This window comes from Cyprinus carpio, chromosome A8 (genome assembly GCF_018340385.1).
Source record: "Cyprinus carpio isolate SPL01 chromosome A8, ASM1834038v1, whole genome shotgun sequence".
Classification (NCBI taxonomy): domain Eukaryota; kingdom Metazoa; phylum Chordata; class Actinopteri; order Cypriniformes; family Cyprinidae; genus Cyprinus; species Cyprinus carpio.
This window is the reverse complement of record NC_056579.1, coordinates 23,069,908-23,094,581: the sequence shown is the minus strand read 5'-3', so window position 1 is coordinate 23,094,581 and position 24,674 is coordinate 23,069,908. Positions and strand designations below refer to the sequence as shown.

General features: G+C 35.8%; 2 protein-coding genes across 6 annotated transcripts; one reads left to right on the top strand and one right to left on the bottom strand.

The window, feature by feature from the left end:
- Nucleotides 1-2,235: 2,235 nt before the first annotated feature.
- On the top strand, nucleotides 2,236-8,340 carry LOC109058150 (tumor protein p63-regulated gene 1-like protein). Its single transcript, XM_042762863.1, has 6 exons — nucleotides 2,236-2,547; nucleotides 4,335-4,426; nucleotides 4,831-4,881; nucleotides 4,972-5,097; nucleotides 5,260-5,413; nucleotides 7,359-8,340. Exons 1-6 carry the CDS (start codon nucleotides 2,347-2,349, stop codon nucleotides 7,551-7,553), a joined length of 819 nt encoding a protein of 272 aa, XP_042618797.1. The 5' UTR covers nucleotides 2,236-2,346; the 3' UTR covers nucleotides 7,554-8,340.
- A 2,685-nt stretch (nucleotides 8,341-11,025) lies between these two features.
- LOC109079755 (WD repeat-containing protein WRAP73) lies at nucleotides 11,026-23,225 on the bottom strand. Of its 5 annotated transcripts, XM_042762861.1 has the most exons (14): nucleotides 23,067-23,224; nucleotides 22,745-22,821; nucleotides 22,296-22,365; nucleotides 22,027-22,179; nucleotides 21,622-21,738; nucleotides 19,176-19,248; nucleotides 17,647-17,750; nucleotides 17,123-17,209; nucleotides 16,380-16,514; nucleotides 16,211-16,288; nucleotides 14,574-14,676; nucleotides 13,984-14,109; nucleotides 13,235-13,426; nucleotides 11,026-12,166 (listed from the first exon to the last, which is right to left on the bottom strand). In XM_042762861.1, the coding sequence occupies exons 3-14, from the start codon at nucleotides 22,362-22,364 to the stop codon at nucleotides 12,057-12,059; spliced, it is 1,347 nt and encodes a 448-aa protein (XP_042618795.1). In that variant the 5' UTR covers nucleotide 22,365; nucleotides 22,745-22,821; nucleotides 23,067-23,224; the 3' UTR covers nucleotides 11,026-12,056. The 5 variants fall into 5 exon arrangements, with proteins under 5 accessions (XP_042618795.1, XP_018950421.1, XP_018950423.1 ...); XM_019094876.2 differs by lacking the exon at nucleotides 22,745-22,821 and having other exon boundaries at nucleotides 23,067-23,225; XM_019094878.2 differs by lacking the exon at nucleotides 22,745-22,821 and having other exon boundaries at nucleotides 22,296-22,386.
- Between the last annotated feature and the right edge of the window lie 1,449 nt (nucleotides 23,226-24,674).

Below are 24,674 nucleotides of genomic sequence, written 5' to 3'. Positions count from 1 at the left end.
TGTTTCTTTATTATGTTTTCCAGATGTAGTTTTACGGTGCCATGGTGCTGTGACATTATTGTTATGGTGCTATGAAGTTAATCAATGGTTGTGATTCATGGTGAGATTTTGCAACAAAGAATTCAGATAATGAATACTTCAGCAATGACGTTTATTGCATCTGAGAAAAATAAATCAAAGGCACCCATCAAAAATCTCTGCCTCATTTGTCGACGCTGAGGAACTGCTACATATGCATTCCATTAGTTTTACAAATTAGCATGTATCATTGGGCCGCAGAGAAATATAGAGCTGAGTATCATCAGCATAATAGTAAAAGCTAACACCATGTTTCCTGATTATATCTCCTAAGGGTAACACATAAAGTGTAAAATGCAGTGGCCTAGTACTGAGCCTTGTGGTACCTCATACTGTACTTGTGATCGATATGATACCTCATCATTCACTGCTACGAATTAATGATGGTCAGATAAGTAAGGTTTGAACCATGCCAATGCAATTCAACTAATGCTAACATAATTTTGTAGTCTACTCAAAAGAATGTTGTGGTCAATAGTGGCAAATGGAGCGCTAAGATCCAGTAGCACTAACAGAGAAATATAACCACGATTGGATGATATAAGCAGGTAATTTGTAACTCCAAAGAGAACAGTCAGCAATCAATGCAAGTGACAATAACAGGAGAAGCCATGACTCACTGTGTTTGTAGAATGATTTCCGACTTACCACATTTGTGAAAAACAGAGTGAAAGAGAAAAGAAATGGTAGGAAATGCGAAACGTGAATGGAAACACGAATGACAAGCTAACAGGCTAACACAATGCTAACACACTGCGCTAGCGGTTTAAATTAAAAGTGAAATTGTTAATGTTAAATGAGTTATATAGATAATATCAGAAATATGGTGAGTTAAATTTTAGCAGTAAACAACAGAGAGTGATAGTAAGATAACAAAGCTACAGGGAGCTATAATAGCAAACCACTCAGCAGCACCAAACTGGGCTTACGAACTGCAGTGGGTTTGTGAGTTGATAAAAAGCTAAAAATTAAATCATAAAAACGTAAAATAAATTATTTAAACATTTCAACAAAGTATTTATTTTTTTTTTGTTTATGTGTTTGTGTTAATCAACACTGAACTGTAAACATGCAAATGTGTTATGAAAATTTTGAAATATTAAAAAAGTAAATATTTAATGTCAAAAATGTTTGCATTACATGGAAAAACTTTAATAAACATGACAATAACAATGACATTGCCAAAAGTCTTTCAGGTTTTAAAAATTTTTGTCCAGGCTTTCATAATCAACAGTTTCTGAAGGTCACTGGATATGATGGCGACATAGTGTTTCACAGCTATATTTCACCAGTGTTTAGTAATTTGCATGATTTGTTTCATATATGGTATAATTGCTTGAGAGGTGCTTTTTTTTTTACCCAAATTCAGAAACATGGTGTAAGGCTGAAAGAACCACAGACACTTTGATCCTCTGAGATACGGACAATGCAAACACAGTGTGTTAACATACAGGCATCTGTTTCCACATCTCACTGAGAGAAAATGTGGGAAAGCTTCTTTCTCACCTATGTATTTGTTCCTTTTCCCCCACTTTCTTTCCCTTCACCCATCCTTCCCTTCACTCAGCTCACTCAGAATAGTGAATAGAAAAATATAATGTTCTACATGAATGCAAGTTCCGAACACAATTTAAGGTATTTTGGATGAAAACAGGGAGGCTTGAGACTGTCCCATAAATAAATAACAGTGTCAAGGTCCAGGAAAGTATGAAAAGCATAGTCAGAATAGTTCATCTGCCATCAGTGATTCAACTGTAACGTTATGAAGCGACGAGAATACTTTTTGTACACGAAGAAATCAAAATTAACAACTTTATTCAACAATTCCTCTCCTCTGTGTCTCTCCAAATCAGTGTAGCACCATTTTGACAAATCAATTTACGGGTTTGGAACGACATGGGGGTAAGTGATTACTGACAAAAAAAATTATTTTGTGGTGGAGTGACCCTTTAAGGCGTTTCAACTGTACCCATGTCCCAAATGTACTCAGTCTACCCCTACTTGATTTTTGGAATCTTGTCACGTAATCCAGATTACACTGCTGATATTTCAGCGAGACATTTTAATGTTTTCACCTGTCCCATGCATAGGGCATTTTGGCTGAACTGTTCCTTTAAAAATCCGAAAGCAGCCAGTAACTCATAAACAGAACGGGTCCCTTTAAATCGTCCGTAGAGTGGAGCAGGTGGGTGTTCCCCTGCGCAACACAGCGCTGAGCACAGTCACTTTTTACGGAAATTTGCGGCTTGTCCTCGACGCTTTAGCGAAATGCTGCAGCTGAATGACAGTGTAGACCCCGAGAGCCCGGGTGCGGCTGTTTTACACCCGGGGGATTATGATGATGGGCTGGAGGTGGTGGCCCGAGCTGGAGCTTCGGTGGCCTGCTGCACCCCGCTACAGACCCTCACGCCTTTCCATGTCCACAACCCGACCATGCGAGCCAAAGTCAAGGATTATTTCGTCTTTAGGGTGAGTAAGAGTCCCAGTGTTTGCTACAGAACGCCCGGACTCGGTAGTCAAGGTTGTATTCTGTGAAAAAAAAAAAAAGGGTTTGTTTCTTAGTGTGTTGACTAGATGGGGCTGTATGTCAAAACCTAAAGAAGCTGCCTACCTAGACAGCATGGATGATCATCTAGAAGCGTTGATCGCGTTCATAGAATGAGCACAGTGACATGGAACAAAACATAAAGACGTTCTTCTTATTATTATTATTATTTTGACACTTAAGATGTTGCTCAAATGCTTTCTATGTAGGGAGCTCATCAGGTTTTGTGACACGGCCATTGTGCCTAACGGTCTGTTGTTATGTTGTAGTGACCTTGTAACATTAATTATGAAACTCTAACTATAATTAGGAAGTCTAGTTAACAGTTTGAATCACTGATCAATGTGACAAAAGTTGATTGTTTTTGCCAAAAAAGAGGCAAAGACAGTCTGTTCAGAATTAAATACTAGCCTAATGTACTGCGTAATGTGTAGCCTATACTGTATACTGCCTACTACAGTTTTGAAATAGTATGCAGTGATAAACATTTGAAACAGATTCAAATTCTTTTGCATTTACGGTGCAAATGTTTTCACTTTTGACAGACAAACATTAAAAAAAGTACTTTTTGTCTTCATGTTGTATTGCACAACACTTTTGCTGATATTCAGGTGGGATACAAAAAACGTTAGGGATACATTTTGTGAATTTATAGAAATTAATCAGAGATGACCTCTAGAATGGTATGAATGAAACCCACCATTTCATTAGACTTTCTTTCTTTTTAGAATTATGATGATGTAAATGTCAGAATTCTAATAAACTGCCATTCACTACCTCCACAAGCACCTGAAACATTGATAACCATAAAGATAAAATCCTTCTTCCTTTAACTTATATTCTGGAAAGTGATGTTCCTTATTTGTCACTTTAGTCACTTTATATTACAGTGTCTGCTAAATGAATAAATATAAAAGTAAATAACAGCATGCTATTTTTATTTATTTATTTATTTATTTTTGTGTATGTGTGGTTTCAGTCGGTTCAAAAGTGTATCATAAATTTAGAATACATTTTAATACATTTGTCGCATCACGATTTCTGCACGTTTGTACACAGATTCTGCACTCCAATCCACATATGATTGTTTGGTAAATGAGACCCATGCAGTGATGTACATTGTAAACAATGGGAGTAGTGTGATATCATGCTTTTGTGTTTGATCTTGAGCTGTTGTCATCTGTTTATGTGGCCTATAGCAGGGGTTCTCAGCCCGATAGGGGGCCTCAAGATGACTTAAAAAGATTTAAGATAAGACAAAAGATGCAGCAAAATCAACTAAAACAACTAAAAATCAAGAAATGTCTTATTTTAATTCACTTCTCAACAATTTTTTTTTTTGTTTGTTTGTTTTTTTAAAGAATCAGGATTTTCAGTGTCTAGGAATTCCTTAAAATATGAGGGATTGTAATTATAAAGTTGTGTTTTTCTTGACCTGAATAGGTCATTTAAAGGAATAAGATACTACAACTTAATGGGAAGTTTTATATTTTTTTGAATATGCATTTTTCTAGGTATGCCAAAACATTTCACAATGAAGACATTGTGAGTGAAAATAATTTTTTGAGGAGAATGGAGGCAAAAAGTTGAGAACCACTGGCCTATACGGAGTTTAACTACACAGAAGAAATAAGTTGTATCTTTTTTGTTGACATCCATTTGATGTTGTTTCAAGCATCTAAACTAGGTGCTCTTTTTGTTCTGGTCTCAGCCAGGAACCATAGAGCAGGCAGTCAATGATATCCGCACGGTTGCCTTGCCTTCAGAAGACGGAGAGGTTCTTAGCGTGTGGCTGCTAGCTGAGTGAGTCTGTTGCCATTTCTTAGCACAATATCACTTTTACATTTATTGCATGAATTTCTTTAATTAACAGAAGGGCCTTCAGTGGATCTTGATTGCAACCTTCACACAAAAACACCAGGAGACTATCATGGCTTTTGGGAAATACTATGGTGTTTTTTATTTATTTATTTTTTTACATGAACTATGGGGGAACCATGGCATCCTTTTGATTTACCGTGGATTACTGTGTAAATACCATGGTATTTAATTGTAGTAGCTGTCAGTAATATGACATCCATCAAAGTACCGTGATACTGATATCTCATAACATCAGTGTACCATGGTACCGCTACAGTATGTTATGCAGCAGAATTTGACGGATGTCTCTTCAGCCAGCTTCATGTCCTCTTTATATTTGCCCACAGAATCGATCACTGGAACAATGAAAAAGAGAGACTGGTTCTTATAACCGAGAGGTAAGAAAGTGCTGTAAGTTTCCACTGGAATGGATGTTTAACTGTTAGCATCAGGAAACCGGTTCTGAATGAGCTGCTGGTTTGTTACAGGTCTTTGCTGGTGTGCAAATATGACTTCATAAACCTCCAGTGTCTGCAGGTCATCAGAATTTCCCTGAACGCTGTGGACACGATCTCAGTCGGCGAGTTTGAGTTCCCCCCAAAATCCCTCAACAAGTAAAACACTTCATTCTCAAGCACAAAATACAATTCTGCTGATGTGACGTTGTGATCATATGTCATTATATGACTAATGTCCCATGGCTTTCTCCACACTGTTATGTTAATTAGTACATTATGTAACAAACTTTATTAAGCTTTGTTTGTGTGCGTGTGAAGGAGAGAGGGAACCGGTATCCGTGTCCAGTGGGATAAGCAGCCAAGACCTTCGTTCATGAATCGCTGGAACCCCTGGTCCACTGACATACCCTACGCCACCTTCACCGAACACCCCATGGCCCACGCAGATGAAAAGGTGGCCTCCCTCTGCCAGGTAAATGTGCTTCCTACTAGTGTTTGATCTTATAGATTTATCAGTACTCATCTTCCGCAGTATGGATGACTGTGAGCTGACAGACACAGCGGTGTGTATTTTAATGAAATGCACTGCATGTTTCCGAGTGAAGAGCAACAACTGTTTTCTAGAAATGTAAAAAATATGGTTGTTATCCAACCAGAATTAGGAACATCAATAAATCTTTTTATGTCAACCCGCCGAGGGACACAGATGAAAATTAGCCACCTTGGCCAAATCTGGCACATTTTACGTTGAGTCTTTACTTTCCATGATTAAATAAAAAAGTGAATAATGATTGATTGATTGAATGCACACACATGTTTGAAATAAGAGAAAGTCAGTATGGAATAAGAGGAATGCATATGTTTAAAAAAATAAGGGTAAGAACTAATACAAAAAATAGATGCATATCTGTCAAAGGGGTTAATCTATGGAATAATTTGCATACGGAATTAAAATTGTGTAATTCACTTTGTAAATTTAAGAAAATGTTTAAAAAACAAGGTGGTTAATGATTATTTATTTAACGGGTATTATAATTTATTTTATTTTATTTTTTCTTTATAATACTTTGTATATGTGTGCCTTGTATTAATCGCTACTAGTGAAAAAGTGCCGCTCATTTGATTGATAATTATGTACAAAGGGTAGGCTTAATAAGCAGAGGCTTCAGCCTACACCTTTTCGGTTGTTATGTACAACTTTATTTATTTTTGTATGATTGATTGTCTGTGAGGACCGAAATTAAATAAACATTAAACTAAACTGATGTGGTTATTATCTGGTGCTTGCTGCGTCTCAGAGCGACTTGGTTTACAGAAAAACACAACAGCATCCCTGTGCATGTGCTGTGAATTTAGACTGCCAGTTACGCTTTTTCACATTCGGCATAATTTTCAACATTTTTTTGGACTTAAAGCCTCTTTGCAGTTTTCCACCAAAATAAAAGCTCAAGAGTTTAACTTTAGCCAGAGAAGAAATTATTGTAATTTTCCTTTTGTAAAGTAAAATTTAATGTAATAAATAATATAATTAATAATGCATTAATATTAATAATGAATACATTTTGTATTTTATAGGGTTATTGTATAATAATAATAATAATTATTATTATCTCACTCAGGGAGCTATCATTCCTGAAGAGTCTCAGTTGATATGAAAATACTTTGAATTGGGTCAAAATTAAATTAAACTACTGTTTTTGTTCAAATTTTATGCTCTCAATGTGGCATGTTTTTGTATAGAAGCCCATTTCTGCCACTAAATAAAAAATAAAACAAGGTAACTGCGACTTTTTATCTCACAATTTATTTATTGTGATATAAACTTGCAATTCATATCTCATATTTCACAATTCGCAATCACGAGTAATAAAGTCAAAATTGCGAGATATAAAGTCGCAATACATATCTCGCAATTCGCAAGTTCTAAAGTCAAAAAGCGAGTTTTTTTTTATTCAATTGCACGTTATTATGTAGTAATGGTGGGATATGTATGATTGAGAGTTGAGTGATTAGAAGTTACCTTGTTTTATTTTTTATTCAGTGGTGGAAACAGGCTTCCATATTTTTGGAAAATGGTATCAAATTTTTATATTTATTAAGGTGTTCTTTCAAAGCTAGAAATTCTATTATTATACAAATTCATTCAAGACAAATTCATACAATAATCAATTTTAAAATCTTTCAACAAAATGCAAAATGCAAAAAAAAAACAAAAAAACTATGAAATCCATAAATCACTTTACTCGCATTTTCTTTTTTTTGTGAATTGTGAAAGTGATCAAAGACCGCAGGTTCTGCTCTAAAGGAAATCTCTATTTCAGATGCCAAAATCGTAGCTAAAACCTTTCAGTGAGCTCTTCACACTTTGCTGTATACACAGGAAGATAAATAAAAATGAACTCTGCTCACAATTTCAGCTTGAGAATTTCAAGACGCAGCTCGTCCAGGCTGTGAAAAAAGCCCATAAAGACTTCCCCATCCCGGGACGAGCCAATGGCGTGCTGATACTGGAGAGGCCGCTCCTGATCGAGACTTACCTGGGCATCATGTCCTTCATCAACAATGAAGCCAAACTGGGCTACGCCATGACAAGGGGAAAAATCGGCTTTTAACTCCTGAATTCTCCCTCCATTTCTCTCATCCTCCAGTCAAGCAGTGTTTTTGAGTGATACTGCTACACTTAAGTATGTGAGTCCAGTACATACTGCTTGTTTTGTTGTTTGAATGTATATATTCTAATGTGGTCGAATGGTTTGGAGATGCAGTGTGTGTGTGTTACTGGCAACGATTTATTGACCATTGATCACTTTCATTTGGAACGTCTCTACAAATTGCGTTCAGAAGTGCCCTTCAAGGGCGCCAAAAAAAGCCATTTAGAATTCACCCAAAAGCTCACAACGCTTGTCCCACCCTCGGGGTCTTCTGATTGGTCCATTGTTTTGGAACTGACGTTGATGAGCGGCACTGTGTGTAAAAGTTTAAATTCGGTAAACTTGACACAGCATCTTAAAAACGCGGTGCTCATGTGCGAGACACTGCAAAAGATATTGCATTTGTTGCATTCTGAACATTTACTTGGACTTGGAAGTTGCAATGAAAATCAGTCCAGGCAAGCATTTCCCAAAAGCATTGTGACCTAAGTTGATCATAGAGACCAATGTTGGTGCCAATGATTCTACGATCTACTTGGGCTTACGATGCTTTTGGGAAATGCAGCCCAGGGGCTCATTCTTCATACGTCGCTTATTAAATCAGAGATGAAATCATCGCGCTAATCAGGATCTGGCTAATTCGGTTCTTTGAACGCACTTGTTGTTGATGATTAGTATGGCTGGATTGAGTTATCTGAGATAATTGCACGTTCATGGGTTGGTTTAAAAGGGGTTATGTCTCGATACTCGAAACCACGATCAGCAATGCAGCGATTGGCTGACGGCAAGACGGCAACCTAATGACATCATATAATTAAAAAAAAGACACCTGACGAAAAACTTGACAAATTTCTGGACTTTATAAGGAAACAGCCAAGAGAAAAAAAACTAAATGTTATAATAGATAAATGAAATGTGAACTCTTTTTATTTTATTTAAATTAACATGATTCCCAATTATTTATATTCACGATTTCTAATATTTGTAGACTTTATTTTTATTTCAATGTAGTTATTAGCAATTCATTTAATTTTACATTTGAACAGATTTGTTACTTGACAGCATTAATTAAAGTTTCTTAAGGGTCAAGATCATGTTATCTGCATCTCCTGCGCTCCATCAAGCCACTCCCATAATATGTCATCACTCAAATTAATGCACGACTCTACATTATCCATATAGCATTTGTGTAAGACTCTAATACTATTATGAAGTAATTATTTTATGACAAATAAATCTTTCAGTGAGTAAAGCTTGCTGTGTTAAAGACTAAATATCGTTATTATATTATCTTTAAATTAATTTTTTAATTATTATTATTTTAAATTATTGTCCCTGGATCATTAGGATGCTCTTGTAATGAAGTAGCGGTGGTAGCGGACATATTTCAAGTATCAATTCTGCTTAAAAAGATGCAGTCTAATTCTGTTTACTTGAAATAAGCTGCTCCTGAGCAGGTTTAAGCCTATGGACCTGTTGCCATGACAGCAAGTCCAGGATGAGCTTCGAATACTGTTTTAATGAAATATAATTGGAAATCATCAACAATCAAATCCAGCTTACTGAGTTAGTGATGTACGAAGAACGGGACCCAGCTCTTTTCATCTGTATTTTGATGTAGTGTAAATTCATTAATCCGAGTGTAATGGATTAATGAAAAAGAAAAATTATAGGGTGGGAATTTGGTTCCATGCATGGGTTGTTGCTTTTATTTTGAGATGTGGGTGTTCGTAGAGATGGGTTTAAGTGCACTAGATGATCTGAGAAGTCTGCTCACTGGAAGGTTCAGTTATGACATTTTGATTAAACAATAAAAGCTCAAAAACAATAAATAAAATAACCATATGCACAGATGAAATATTCACAGTAATGATCTTTAACATGCATTTAGAAAATAGATTTCCATTTCATGCCAACTGTAAATACCAGTGGAGTTAAAATGGTGTACTTCATGAAACACAACCAGAACAAATTTTTGTGAATTTTTCAGCTGAATGTAAATTTCATATTTAATTCCATGTTCACAATTGATCGCAAAACAAAAATGTTTTTTATGAATGATTTGCATGAAAGTTTGTTCTGTTTGTTTCATGAATGGGGTCCAATGTGGGCTAAAAAGGTGTTAAAACTTGTCAGAGAAAAACTGCATGCCTTCTGAACCGCGCTATGACTTACATTACGTGAAATGTATTTATTTTCCTCTGCACTGCAGTGCTTTTATAAGGTTTGAAACTCTCTGAATAAAGTTGATTTGGACTGTTACTGAAGATAAAAATGTAGGTTTAAGTACTCATATTGCTTACATAAAATCTCTAAATCATTTTAGATTTTTTTTTTTTTAGATCTAGACCCATGAGCCTTTAAATTCAATACAACCTGCATCTGTCGTAGCAAAATGAAACCCAAAATAATGTTTTGCATAAAGAAAATGAAGCTCAATTCTCAATGTGTGAAAAAAATCTAATTCTCATTAGTGTAAAAAAAAGTAATAAATTCTGTCTGGAATCAATGCCTATATTAAATCAATAGAATCAGCATTATGACTCATATTCCAAACACTGCTACTAATATAAGGTCAAATTGCAATTTATACAATGTGTGAAATAATCTGTGTAATACTGAACAAATAGAACACAGTATTTTCAGCATTATCTCTTCAGATAGGATGCTGGCTTTAGGTAACACACCAAAAATCATGGAAATATAGAGAGGGGACATGTATTCTCAAGTGTGTCCACAGCAAGCACCTGCCTGACATATAAATTTCACTCTCTGTTCTTATTTCAAAATCAATTTCAGGTCTTCTTGTGGCTGCTGTGAACTCATGAAATGTAGCGTACTACTGTTACATGTGCTTTATGTACAACTCATGCTTGTGTGCTTTATCCATAATTCATGCCTCATTTCTTTAACCTAAAACACAATGTTTAAGTCCTGCCTAATTTACAGAAAGTTGAAATGAAGTTAACTAAGGCATATAGATAGTGTATGTTTATACTGTTAATTCCTCAGGTGATGTTGGTCAACAGATTGGCTTTTGTTTAAGGATGCATGACACGGCGGGACGTTCTGCCCTGAAGGTTTCCTGCTGTTGAGCGATTACGGGTTCAGAGACTTTGAAGTATTTTTCACTCATATGCACTTTTGTTGGCCAATTTCTTTTTGTTTGTTTCTTTTCTCTTTTTTTTTGGCTATACATAGAGAAATAGTTGTTACCTTGTTGAAATGATGTCTCGATTGGATTGTTTTTTTAATACAGGCATCATAGTTTTTTTTTTTTTTTTTTCTCTGTATTTGTTTTAAATGTAATATAAAGTTGTGCATGATGGTTATGCCTGCAACTTGTTAGATGTACAATTTGTTAGCCATAGCCTCAATTCACCAAAAACAAAATCGAAGCACCTTTTCCTCTGTTCAAAAACACATGTAATTGTTTAAGTGAAAAATTATTTGCATACCAACTCATCCATGTTATTATAGTATAATATTGTTTGTGTTACCCAAATCAAATCAAGCCTAGATCTGAACTCCTCCAGGTTTGTTTAAATTTAATTTTAGAAATCATCTTTAAAATTTGTTGCCTGGATTTCATCACACTGATTTATGTAATATAAACATCATGCTTTAAGTAAAATTATGGTTATTTTAACACTTTTCATTTGTTGCGTCTTATTTTTACAAAATGTTTTCCATTGTGAGATTGTTCACACAAATTAACGATGTAAAAAAAAAAAAAAAAATCTTAATTAAATCTAAATGAAAGTATTTAGAAATCTTGGTATTATTTATAGTATTTAATTCATTAGCAGTCTATTACAGTAATACTATTTGTGAATTGTTCTTGACATGTTCACCTGTAGAAGAAAGACAAAACCTATGGGAAACATCAGTGTAGAAAACTTTATTACAAATAGCTCTAAATTTATAAAAATAAATCTAGTTTTGGAACCTTAAACATTAAGGAAAAACAAAGACACAACAGACATTGTCATTCACATTCATCTAAAAAAAAAAAAAAAACCTTCTAAATCAAATCAAATCTAAAGTGACATAAATGTGATGTTTGTATGATATATTTGGTCCTCAAAAACAGTGTTTTTTTTAGCTTGTCTAAGGCCATAAAAGGCAGATGTGAGTGAAAGCATCGGTTCATTTGCACTATGCTGGTGCTGGAGAATCACACATGCTATATATGCTTAATATCTGTACATGCTAGTGCTCTGCCTGAGAACACAAACCACATTTCACTCCCTCAAAGACTATTATAGCATGTGCTTTATTGAAAATAATTTTTGTGTCAAGCTGAAACAAAGTTATAAAAACCCCACCTGTATTTGTAGTGTATTTGCAGACAGACACAGTGTTTAGCCTGAGTTCTTTGGAGAGCAGATCTCTTACAGGATTGCAGACGCTGCTCCTGTATTGTAGAAACCGGCTCTGGGGAGTGTGATGAAGAGCTCTGGTTTATTTCTCCTCCTCTGCATCCACGTAACACAGGCAGATGTGCTCTTTCGAGAGCAGCACCAGTGAGCTGCCACTGCAGTGCCAAAACAGAGACTGCACCTGAAAACTGCCTGTGAGGAAACACAGAAAAAGAAGCTAGATGTTTCCTCTTATGCAAGCAGCTTCCTGTTTTGTTTAGGGGGAAATACATTTCCTCAATCTGGTTTCAAAACAGTTATATGATCTGAAGTTGTAGAAAAGGCTGATAGAATCAAACCAGTCTGTGCATCAATTAAACTGTATATTAATGCAAAAATAATTTCTTTATAGAATGATTTTTGTCTTTATCTTGCTTGATATCAGTTATCAGCCTACAGTGAGACTAATGAATGGTTGAAGAGTTGATCATGGATGCACTGATTTATTAACTCTTTCCCCCATCTTGTCATTTAGAAGACAACGCTTCCCCCGCTGGAGACCTGCAACAGGTTGGGTACCCGCATAAAAGTGGCTAAAACGGGTGGATTGTGACATTCCTAAAATTCATGGGCGGGAATGCGGGCGGATAATTAACTCCTTGCGGGTGGGTAGTAGCGTGGATGAAAAATGTGCAATATTTGTGTCTAACTTACCATTATAAATACGCAACAACGATATGACATTTGACCCATCAAGTCACCACCACTGCGACAGTGCGACTTTTGTTGATGCTTCTCGTAGCTTAGTAAGGCTATTGTTTGTGAGTGACAGGCTCAGTTTGTATTTTTTCCTTGTTCTTTTTTTTTTTTCATTAATAGGTCTATTTGCGTATAGTTATCAGGTTCCATAGCCTATTTAGGCGCCGATGGTAGGCTACTTGAACGGCGCAAAACAAAGCGCACTTTAGCCCATTTCATTAGCACATTCAGGACGCTGTTGTGATGTTGAGAGAGATGCGAGATAAAAAATAAAGCACTTTAATTGGAATGATTTTAGCGTGTGTGATTAATTGCGGGCACATGTACACATCTTCCGAATGAGTACAAAAACTCCCGAACAAAAAACACATGAAGAAAAAGAAAATGTAGCCACAACTAGCAGGTGGCAAACATCTCATTTTGACCAGTAACACAGCTGCTTGTTGCTGGTCAAGCAATGGTGTAAAAGCTTGTTTTATATGTAATGTGGAGGCATGCACAGTGGTGAAACTGGATCCATACCTTCTACTGGCACATTCACAGACACGCAGCCAGCTGGTGACCACAGATAAACTTTGGTGTTTCCGGTGCAGAGAGCCAGTCGAGGTCTGTGTGGGTCCCAGACAAAGCAGCGCACAGGAGCCGTCTGCTCCAGGACGGCCAGCAGACTGAGTCTCTGCATGTCCCACACCCACAGGTTCTGAGGCATGTTATCTGACAGACGTTAGACACAGCGTCAGTGGAAACCGATAACAACACACGAGCCTATGAGCCACAGTTGTCAGGACCTCTGAATAGGAAGAATAATGCAAGGGACTTTCCTAGGAAGCAAGGACACCAAATGGCTCTGAAAACACTGGCAGAATGTAAGGCTTCTCATAATGGCTATTATTGCCAACTGGAACTAAAGGCATGGAGATGCTCTGAAAACACTGGCATATTGTTGGGATTTTGATATTGGGTCATGGTTATGGGGGTGGAATAGGAATGTAGGTTGAGTTTATATGAAAGTGTGAATTTCTGTTCTGAAAAATTAATGCAAATGAGTGCATATTAAATAGACAATTGCATTTGCATATTTAAACAGCATTTTAGAAAACTTATACAATGGTCATACATTACATGTTTCACCCAGCTAGTGTCTTGTCTGAATGTAAATGTTTGCAATTACTCTCGTCTCTAATAGAAACTGCTCTTTGTGATCTATGAAATCTTTAAAATCTAGTATGTAAGTTATAGAAATTCACATTCAGGACTCATGATTGCCTCACCATTCTTTGTAGCCAGGTAGTGATTACCAGCACTGAAAGCCAGAGCAGAGATGCCGATTTTTGGGTTGGCTCGGTCTGGATCGGGCTTGATTACTGGCACCTGGGCTGGCAGTTGTGTGATCTCATCTGAAACAAGGCAAGTCCATCTGATTAAAATGTTAAAGCACAATTTTCACAATTTAAATGTATTTCACCACCTATGTCTGGACTAAAGCTTACAGATTATGCGCATTAATGCTAAACCCTGATTCACACTTTTGTAGCATTTCGTTTTTTACCTTGAAATCCACTTACATGTGCGTTTAGAGATGCCACTAATAATAGTTTAGTGGAACTTCAAAATTATTATTAAATTATTTAAAAATACACATAATAGACACTGTATTTAAATATGTGCTGTTAATAATTATAGTTATGAGATACTCATCATTCTTAAATGACCTGCCAAATGTTAAATCTACTGCATCCACTGACACAGTGCTGTTTGCATGGCAGGAAATATTCATGCAAACACACTTAACAGACACCCTCCTCACATTATATAGTTTACCTACCAAGAAATGAATCCTACCAAGATTAATGAAACTCACACTTGCTCTGTGTGCTAAATAGTGAATTATCCACAGTCAGCTGATGAATAGAAAGATCCTCACTGCCCACAACAGGTCTTTTCTCTACTTCCTTAAACACCACCTAGAAAAAAAAATAAAAACTGCATCAGATTATTCAACTCGCAAAAAGGCAATGCATTTCTTATTTTTAATATTTTCACAATGGTCTAGTTTTTGCAACCCAGGCTCATTGGAAAAACATGTCTGTAGTAGTGCTGTCAATCAATTAACAAAATTAACTAATCAAATCACACATTTTTCTGAAATTAATCAATTAATGCCACCAACTGTTAGTATACTTTTATATTGCAATAATTTAATCAAAACAATCTTCACATAAACCCATTATAATAAATGTCATATTTAGCTACCTGTGCCCTTCAGCAAGTAAGAAATATACAGAATAGAATAAAGTTATCAAACACTAAATTTTTATTTAAATAAAGATTCATCCTTAAAGCTACTAAAATTATTGATTTCCTCTTTTTTTTTCTTTTGTGCTTTGATTAGCAGACATCACAACAGCTGTTATTGGGTTATTTTGGCTGCTATTAATTTAAGAGCTGCAGCTGCTGAACATGACGCAGATCTGACACGCATCATATTTTCTAAATAATAAATCTATTATTGTCTAAATAAATGCAATTCATGTCAAAAAAAAAAAGAGACAGAAGCAGCAGTTGTGAGTGGGGTGGCCAACCCTAGCTCCGCCCCTGTGTTAATTACATTAAATATTTGTAACACTATACTGAAAAAAAAAAAAATTAAAAATCGCTAATGCGCTAATTTTGACAGCACTATTCTGTAGTGACATTTATGCAAAATGATAGGACGTTGCTTCTGGCACATTTGATTTCCTGGAGACTGGCATAATAAAGTGTGTTTTGTTTTATCTAGCAATGTATTATTACATCATCATACATATTATGGCAGTCTGGAAATGAAATATCCTGTGAGTGGCCCTAAAATGTTAATGCTCTATCGTGTTTTACAAGACTACCTAATACATAAATGCTCTCCATCGCAAGTGTAATGCTGTATCAGGTGCGCTACTGAGCAAGTTTACTACATCAGAAAAGCCATACATTTGGAGCTGGTTGTGAAGCAACCTTCAAAATGAATTAGTTTACACGTCATGCACAATGGTAAAAGTGTTTTGAGGTTAATCGTCTTTATTAATGGATAATATGCCTGTGCAATCATAATTTCGGTGAAAAGGAATAAAAATTGTTGTTGTTCATTTCAACTGCAGAAAATTGTATGTATAGGACGTTTTTGCACTTTTGGCACATTTTTCCAATGAGCCTGTATTGATTTTGTGGGATGTCTGGAAAACTAGTCATCCCTGTATAATTTGGCTGATATAGTCATTTGTACCTCACGCCATTCGGACATGTACACATAGGCATGTAACTGAAGAAAATAAAGACCGCTACTATGTTTAAGTACACATGCCATCTTAAAAATGCTCATAGCCAACCAAAGAGATCAGTCTACATGCATAGACAAACCAACAGTTTAAAAAAAAAAAGAGTGTATATTCAACAAATACAGAGATAAAAACAGTTTAAAGAGTGTATATTCAACAAATACAGAGATATCCTCTAGAAACCTACAGCTTTGGCGTTTATGATGGTGGCTGGATGCTCGAATTGTGTGATCTTCTTCCAGGTTATATGATTCAGGATCCGAACCTGATGGAAAGCCCATTAAAACTCTTTAAAACACAGATTTTATTATATAAAACAGATATTTTTCCATCTGTTTCTTGAAGAGATTTCCTACCTTCTCATCGTAGCTGCCAATGGCCAGGAACTGGCTGCTGGGACTCCAAGCAACGGACTTTATGCCTAGAGACCACTCATAAGCACTGTAGGAGGACAACAGGCGGCCGTCCAGCGAATATAATAGAATTTTATACTGTTGAGAGAAACAGGGTTTATCTGATTAGTTAATACTTCTTAATTTTATTCAAATAAAACTACTTTCACAATAAAAATTCAGTTCTGTTAACCAATGATAAGAGACGTTCAAAACCCTGTCTCTGCATCAGACAAACTGAGAAAGAACCATTCACAGACCATTTGATCTTTGGTCAATCCAGCTGTGAAAGAAGTCTGAATACTGAATAATAGTAGTTAGTATTAAAGATCCTGTGTTGGACCAGCGTACAGCTGAGAAGGACGGTGAGAGAGTATAGATGCTAAAGACCGGTGTGCTCAGGTGTGATTAAGCTAGTGATAGTAGCTTCTTGACGGGATGATGTCACCATACTTGGGGAGGGGAATTACCTCAAAGTACTGGAATTGTATTAGAAATATTCAAGAAGGGAATTACCTCGAGATACTGTAGTATTGTATTGTATTATATTTGGGACAGGAATTACCCTGAGGGTGCTGTAGTACTGTACTGGTACTGTAGTATTGTATTATATTATATTGATAACTGGAGGTTATTCAAATTGTCAGTGGTGAAGTCAGATTAATGCTGGGAATTTCCACAACAAATGATAAGACAGGGCACCTTACCTCAAGACAGCTGTCCCACACTGCAAGCACACAGCTGTTAGGAGACCACTCCAGCCCAGCCAGATCTTGAGTCTCGCTCTCGAAATGCTACAGACACAATGCAAGTTCACTTATAAATGCCAGCCAAGGTTTCCTGCGTCAAAAATGTCTTATCTTAATTCTTCATGACTAATTTCCACTCTTTCTGATAAAAAAAAAAAAACATCCAGAAATTGTGATTTTCCTTAAAGAACATTTTAGACTTATTTCTCATTCTGAGACTAATGTATATATTAATATTTGTAACTTTTTAGGTAACAAATGTTAACATTTTAATAATATTTGTTGTACTATATTGTTAAATTTTAGTTCAAATTAACTAATGAAGTTAATGTTGACAAATGAAATCTTATTTTAATGTATCACCAGATGTTTAATACAAGTATTTGAGATTTAAGTCATCTTTACTCATGAAGACAACAGACAAAGGGGAGAGAACTGTGGAACAGGCACAATAACATACTAGCTTTGATAGCTGCACTCACTCTGAGAAGATGCCAGTCATCACACACAAACACACTGATGTAGTCTTTACACTCCCGTCTCTCGGCCAGAGCCATATAACGGCCGTCTGCAGTGAAGTCCATACCTGAAACACATTTGTGCATTTAAAGCACAAATAGTCAAGCATACATGTACACTATAAAGACAGCAAAATTGCTCTTTAGATGCAAGTGAGCTACAGTAATCTGGGCACTGTATTTATTTAAGCACACTGGCTGATATCACAGTCACCTTGGATTCACACTGTTGGATTCTGACTTGGATGTAGTGTCTTGGTTGGGGAATTTGTTTGTTGTATGTTGTGCAAATAATTATATCATTTGATAGCTGATTCAAAATTTGGGGTCAGTAAGATTTTTTATAGAAATTAATACTTTTATTCAGCAAGGACAAATTAAATTGATCAAAAGTGACACTAAAGACATTAATAACATTATAAACAGTTCTTATTTTAAAATATATAATTTTCTTTCTATTCATGAAACAATCCTATTTTTGATCAAATAATAATAAAACAGTAGTATACCAGTGTTATTTGTAGTATTAGAATTAGTATCATTAGTACGATTATAGTTTTTATTAATATTTCGAAATAATTTTATTTTTATATTTTTTTTTTTTTTTTTGTTTTTAAGTTTAATTATTTTTTTTAAGTTTAAGAATTTTGTTGTTTTTGTCATTTTAATTAGTTATTGCTTTTTTTTCTAAAAGGCTATAATTTTTTATTATTAATTTAATCGGTTTTAGTTATTCCAGTACATCACGAAAATGAGTTATGTTGCCTTGAATGTGTTTTATATTTAATTTTAATTTAGTTAACATTTATTTCAAATAACTTTTTTAATGGTTTTAGGTTTAGTTAACTATAATAACCCTGTAGTTTGCATATTTAATATTGCTCTCTTAAGCAGCTCAAGTGTAGTTAGTTTTTGTAGTAGCTTGTGGTACAGTAAACTCCTTTTTCAAAAAGTAGCTTGACTGCTGTTGAACGACTTTAAATTATGAGCTATGCTGTGGACATATCTTCCCCAACACTGGCCAAAGGTCAATTATGTTATGAATGGAATTGTGCTCCATTTCAATTATGTTATGAATGGAATTTTTGTTATTGATGGAATTGTGTTAATTGATAGAATGTTATTAATTACTTAAATGTTCATAATTCACTCTGTTAGACGGACAATGTGGTTTTAGGATAGATCCTCGGGTGAGATAGCTGAATCCACACAGTGCTGGCCAGAAAATGAGAATCTATGGCGGTAATGCATGATATGAACTTAATGTCTTCTGCAGTGTAAGTTCACTTCATGCTGACAGGGGGTTATGAGGACTATGTGCTGTTTACCAGCTGTCTGTGAGAGCTCACGCCTGGCTAGACGTCCAGGGACGAGACTTATATTACAGGTAAATACCCACATGATTCATGTTTCTGTGACCCTGTCCTTACATCTCCTCTCCCACAAACATTTACAAAACTAGTTATACCTCTGACTCGCATACACTCACTCACCTTTCTGGCAGGCTTTAGGATACTTGATGTAGGATACAGATTTTGTGCACAGGGACCAGACGGTGACTCTCAACTGTGAGGATAAAGAAACCTTTATTTATTTTTTTTCTTAATGGAAATATCCATTTAATTTAACTATACAAACCTGATTTGCACATTCAGGGCCATCAACAGTGAATATGTATCCATTTAATTTAACTATACAAACCTGATTTGCACATTCAGGGCCATCAACAGTGAATATGTATATAAAAAATGTAGTAGTGACTGAAAAGTAACATTTCCAAACTCTGGATACGAACATAACTTGATGTTGTTTCAAAACTTTTTCATGGAACACCAGGGCTGTACACGAAGTGGCTATAGAAACAGTCAAAGACAACATGTGGCTAAAATCTTTTTGCTGATACTGTCCGGTTCATCCATCACACAAGAACTAAAGCATCAAGTCAAATGCACTGTCTGGGGAAACATTATTATCAAACTAGTATAAAACTAGTGAGAATGTGCCCTACATCGAGTACATGAGCAGTACACGTAGTAGCTAAAATTGCTGGTCAGCGTAGTAGCTAAAATTGCTGGTCAGTGAGTATTTGTTGTCTTTTTATGTGTTTTGCTGACATATTGTGTTTGGCTGACTTGATTTGGGTGGTGAATTGGATTGGCCCGCGAATTCAGTTTTGTCTCATTTTTTAATGTTTCAAACACATCGCCCTTAGACACCCTTGATAAGCAGCTTTATAAATGACCATTCATAAATACTGGATGCGCTGTCAATATAACGTATAGTGTACTGTTCATTTATGGAAGCCTGTAACAGAGATATCAGATGGAAGACAACAGACAAATGTCCAGCCATCCGTCAGACACTAGACAATTCCAGACAGACAAACAAACAGACACTTCATTCCAAGTGCACGACGAACACACACACACACACAGATGTAGATGTTCTCAACACCTGTCAGTAATTCTTGGAATCAAGCTCAGACGACAGACGACTATGGTGGCACTCGGCCCAAGTGTAATCCAATTCTTGGAAAGAGAGAAGGAGAGAGAGTGGCATTGAGATTTCAACACACTACAGTTTAAAAGTTTGGGTTCAGTAGTGTTTTCCTCCAGACAAAAAAAAACAGAAAGAGAGACAATGGTCACACTTTAGTTAGGGGACCGGTTCTCAGTATTAACTCTATGACTTTAACAATAAACACAAAATTTGCTGCATATTACTAGTTAGTAAGGTTAGTTCAGGTATGAGGTTGGATTATGAATAAGATCATGCAGAATAATGTATTAATATGTGCTAGTAATATCATATGCATGCTAATAAATAACTAGTTCACAGTGAGAATTGGTCCTTAAAAGAAAATGTTACTGAATTAACACTTTTCTTCAGCAAAGATGTATTAGATTGATCAAAAGTGACTGTAAAGACTTTTACATGGTTACAAACGATTTCAAATAAATGCTGTTCTTTTAAACTTTCTATTCATCAAATAATCAAGAAAAAGACATCACAGTTTCCACAAAAATATGAAATATGAATTTTCTACATTGATAATAATAATAAATGTTTCTTGATCAGCATTTTAGATTGATTTCTGAAGGATCATGTGACACTGAAGACTGGAGTAATGATTTTGTCAATTGAGTTTTTTTGGCTGCATTTTATAATTTATAACAATAGAAAATAGTTTTTAATTGTAATAATGTCACAATATGTAACATTTATTTATTTTGGTTATATTTATTAATCTTCATGCTGTAATCACTGGGTTATTTTGACTTGGCTACACTTTCAGTATTTTTTGACAACTTTTTCAATATTTTGTTTTCACTTATTTCTGTACATTTAAATGTACTGCTGGTTCCCTTATTGGAACTCAGGTTTGTTATGCCTTTCCAGGAAAAAAAAAAAAAAAGAAAAAAAAAAAAGTGTGTGTATGTATATATATATATATATATATATATATATATATATATATATATATATATATATATATATATATATATATATATATATTATTTTTTTTATTTTTTTATAAAAAACAAAATATATTTTTATGAATGTATATCTGATCAAATAAATGCAAAAAAAAAAAAAAAATGTAAACATTTCAAAAACATGACCAATTTGTATAGACCCCAAACATTCGAAAGATAGTGTACATTCAAAATTACATGTCGTGTCATATTTCATTCATGCAGATAAAACAGAAAACACCATCATATTTTGCAGATAGTACTATTTGTACTTTATGTCTCATGTTTTGCATATTAACCTGATCATAAGAAGTCATTTTCAGAAGAACAGTATTCAGACTCTCTTTTCTGACCGTGACCCACTCAGTCCTGTCCATGGACTGTCTGTTATTTTCAGGTCTTTATTTATGGGCAGCAACAGTTGACACGGTGCAAAACTGACTCCTCCTACCCCCATACTTACACTGAACTCAGTGGTGTTGAGTATGTGTCGCCCGTCTGGACTCCAGCGTGATGAGACTAGTCCAATCGAACCCTCGTCTATCTTACAATGCCAGTCCGGCTGCTCTAGAGACCACACCTGAAAGAGCGAATACACAGAAACACAAAGCCCTTTCAGTAACAAACACATCTGAATCCTGTCGCCCTGTCGAATGGTTCAACATGAAAGACTGGCGCTTGCTTCCCTCGCAAAGGTAAGCTGATTTTGGGTGTAAACTGAATTAGGAGATTTTATGTAATTGCTGAAAAAGCGACAAGTAGAGATGTGACACATCAGATCATGTGTCTTAGTGAGAGAAAGTATGATCTGACATTTCTAACATTTTTAAAACCTTCTGGGTACAATGCAATGGGCAGCTTGTCATACCTGCACTAGTCCTCTTTTGTACATGGCACAAAGGATGAAGAGGGAGTCAGAGGACCACTCCATGTGCATCACCGGGTCCAGGCAGGTGTACAGGTGCACGATCTGAAGGCTGTTGAAATCACGGACCACCAGGCGGTACTGAACACAGGTGGCCTACAGGCCCAAATTTAATGTGGTAATTAAACAGAGCAGTGTGATAGTATGCTATTCTAGTCAAAATTTGATTTGTCACACTGAAGATGTTGATGGCTGCAAGAAAAACATCTTACCAGATATTTCCCATCTGGAGAAACTTTGCACAGTTGATTGCTCTGCTTAAAGACCTCTGAGAAATTCATGCTACAAGAACAAACAGTAAATCTTGAAAGACAAATATGAAAAAGTAAATCTAAATAAATATCAGTTAAAATATTTTAACTTTTGTTGTTGATGCATACATTTAGACGTTGACAGTAACATACTAAACCAAGATGGTGTGTCAGAAAGACTGTCAAAACCTTTTGAAAGAACGTGCACATTATACTTCACCACAAATCAAAAGGATATATATTTACAGTCTAGACAATTTTGAATTTTTTAAATCTCAATAAACCAGAATAAATTTTATAAATCAGAATAAAATATATTAATTTTTTAAATTTTTATAAATCTGAATAAAGCATATTAAAGTTTATAAAATCTTTAAATGTATTACAAATATAACCATTCTTATTTCTACCTGGTGAAATATGACCCGCACACAATAGGTTTCTTCGAGAGACTCGCCCGGTAACGTTAGGCGGGTGTGTGTTAAACCTAGAATTTAAGACAAAAACTAATCTCTAAAGTACTTTTCGAGTATGTCAAATCTTATATTTAATAACAGCACGGATATAAAAAAAATCGGTTTTCTAAACAACCAAATTAATCCATAAATCATCTTTTGTAGGGCTTAACGGCCCCGTGTCAGTTCGCTTATTTGAGTTAAAACGCAAGGTTAACGTTACATATCTAATGTCTGCGTTAACAGAAGACTCTCTGTGTGTATTTGAACAGTTTACCTTTCTGAGTTTACCTTTCTCACTTGGTCCGAAGAGTTTTTTGGTCTATTATTAAGGCATTTGCGGGATAAAACAAAAAGTCACTCATTAGAATCAACTCTCTCAATCGAGGAGCTCTAACCGAAATTAATACCGACTCGCTTATTGTTTCGGAAGTGACGTGTGCGAGAACGTCACGCTGACGGCCAATCAGCGCCGCGCTTTACCGTCGGTGTCACTGGGGGATTGTGGGAAATGATGTTTTAGCATGCGTTCCAAAGAAAATGCAAAAACGTGTTTATGATACGATTCTGCGAGTGACAGTTGAAGTCTTTCTACAGTAGAGACAAGAATGAAGTGAATGAGTAAAGTGAGAGCATCAATCAGTGCGTTCACGTGCACGTTCTTAAACCGAAAACGCACGTGGTCATGTAAACGCAGTAACCCGTTTTCTTTATCTGAGTAAGGTCATAAACGGCGTGGGCATTAACCGGTCGACACGAGTAGTTGTTACCCCGATTTTGCGCGGCATATACAGGTGCATCTCAATAAATTAAAATGTCGTGGAAAAGTTCATTTATTTCAGTAATTCAACTCAAATTGGGAAATGTAAGCATAATAAATAAATTGGCTCACATGCATACAGACCCTGAAATTCTTAAGTCTTTGGTTCTTCAAAGACCAACATGCATACAGACTGAAGTAGCTTAAGTCTTTGGTTCTTTTAATTGTGATGATTTTGCTCACATTTAACAAAAAACCCTTTTGGAAATATGTTCATTTACTGTTGATGTAAGTTCGGCGTGGCATGGAGGTGATCAGTTTGTCGCACTGCTGAGGTGGTATGGAAGCCCAGGTTTCTTTGACAGTGGCATTCAGCTCATCTGCATTGTTTGGTCTCTTGTTTCTCATTTTCCTCTTGACAATATCCCATAGATTCTCTGGGGTTCAGGTCTGGTGAGTTTGCTGGCCAGTCAAGCACACCAACACCAGGGTCATTTAAACAACTTTTGGTGCTTTCGGCAGTGTGGGCAGGTGCTAAATCCTTATGGAGGGTGATATCAGATTTTTCAAAAAGCTGGTCAGCAGAAGGAAGCATGAAGTGCTCCAAAATTTCTTGGTAACGGGTGCAGTGACTTTGGTTTTCAAAAAACACAATGGACCAACACCAGCAGATGACATTGCACCTCCAAATCATCACAGACTGTGGAAACTTTACACTGGACTTCAAGCAACTTGGGCTATGAGCTTCTCCACCCTTCCTCCAGACTCTAGGACCTTGGTTTCCAAATGAAATACAAAACTTGCTCTCATCTGAAAAGAGGACAGTTCTTCTTCTCCTTAGCCCAGTTAAGACGCCTCTGACATTGTCTGTGGTTCAGGAGTGGCTTAACAAGAGGAATATGACAACTGTAGCCAAATTCTTCGACACGTCTGTGTGGTGGCTCTTGATGCCTTGACCTCAGCCTCAGTCCATTCCTTGTGAAGTTCACTCAAATTATTGAATCGATTTTGCTTGACAATCCTCAGAAGTCTGCAGTCCTCTCGACTGGTTGTGCATCTTTTTCTTCCACACTTTTTTCTTCCACTCAACTTTCTGTTAACATGCTTGGATTCAGCACTCTGTGA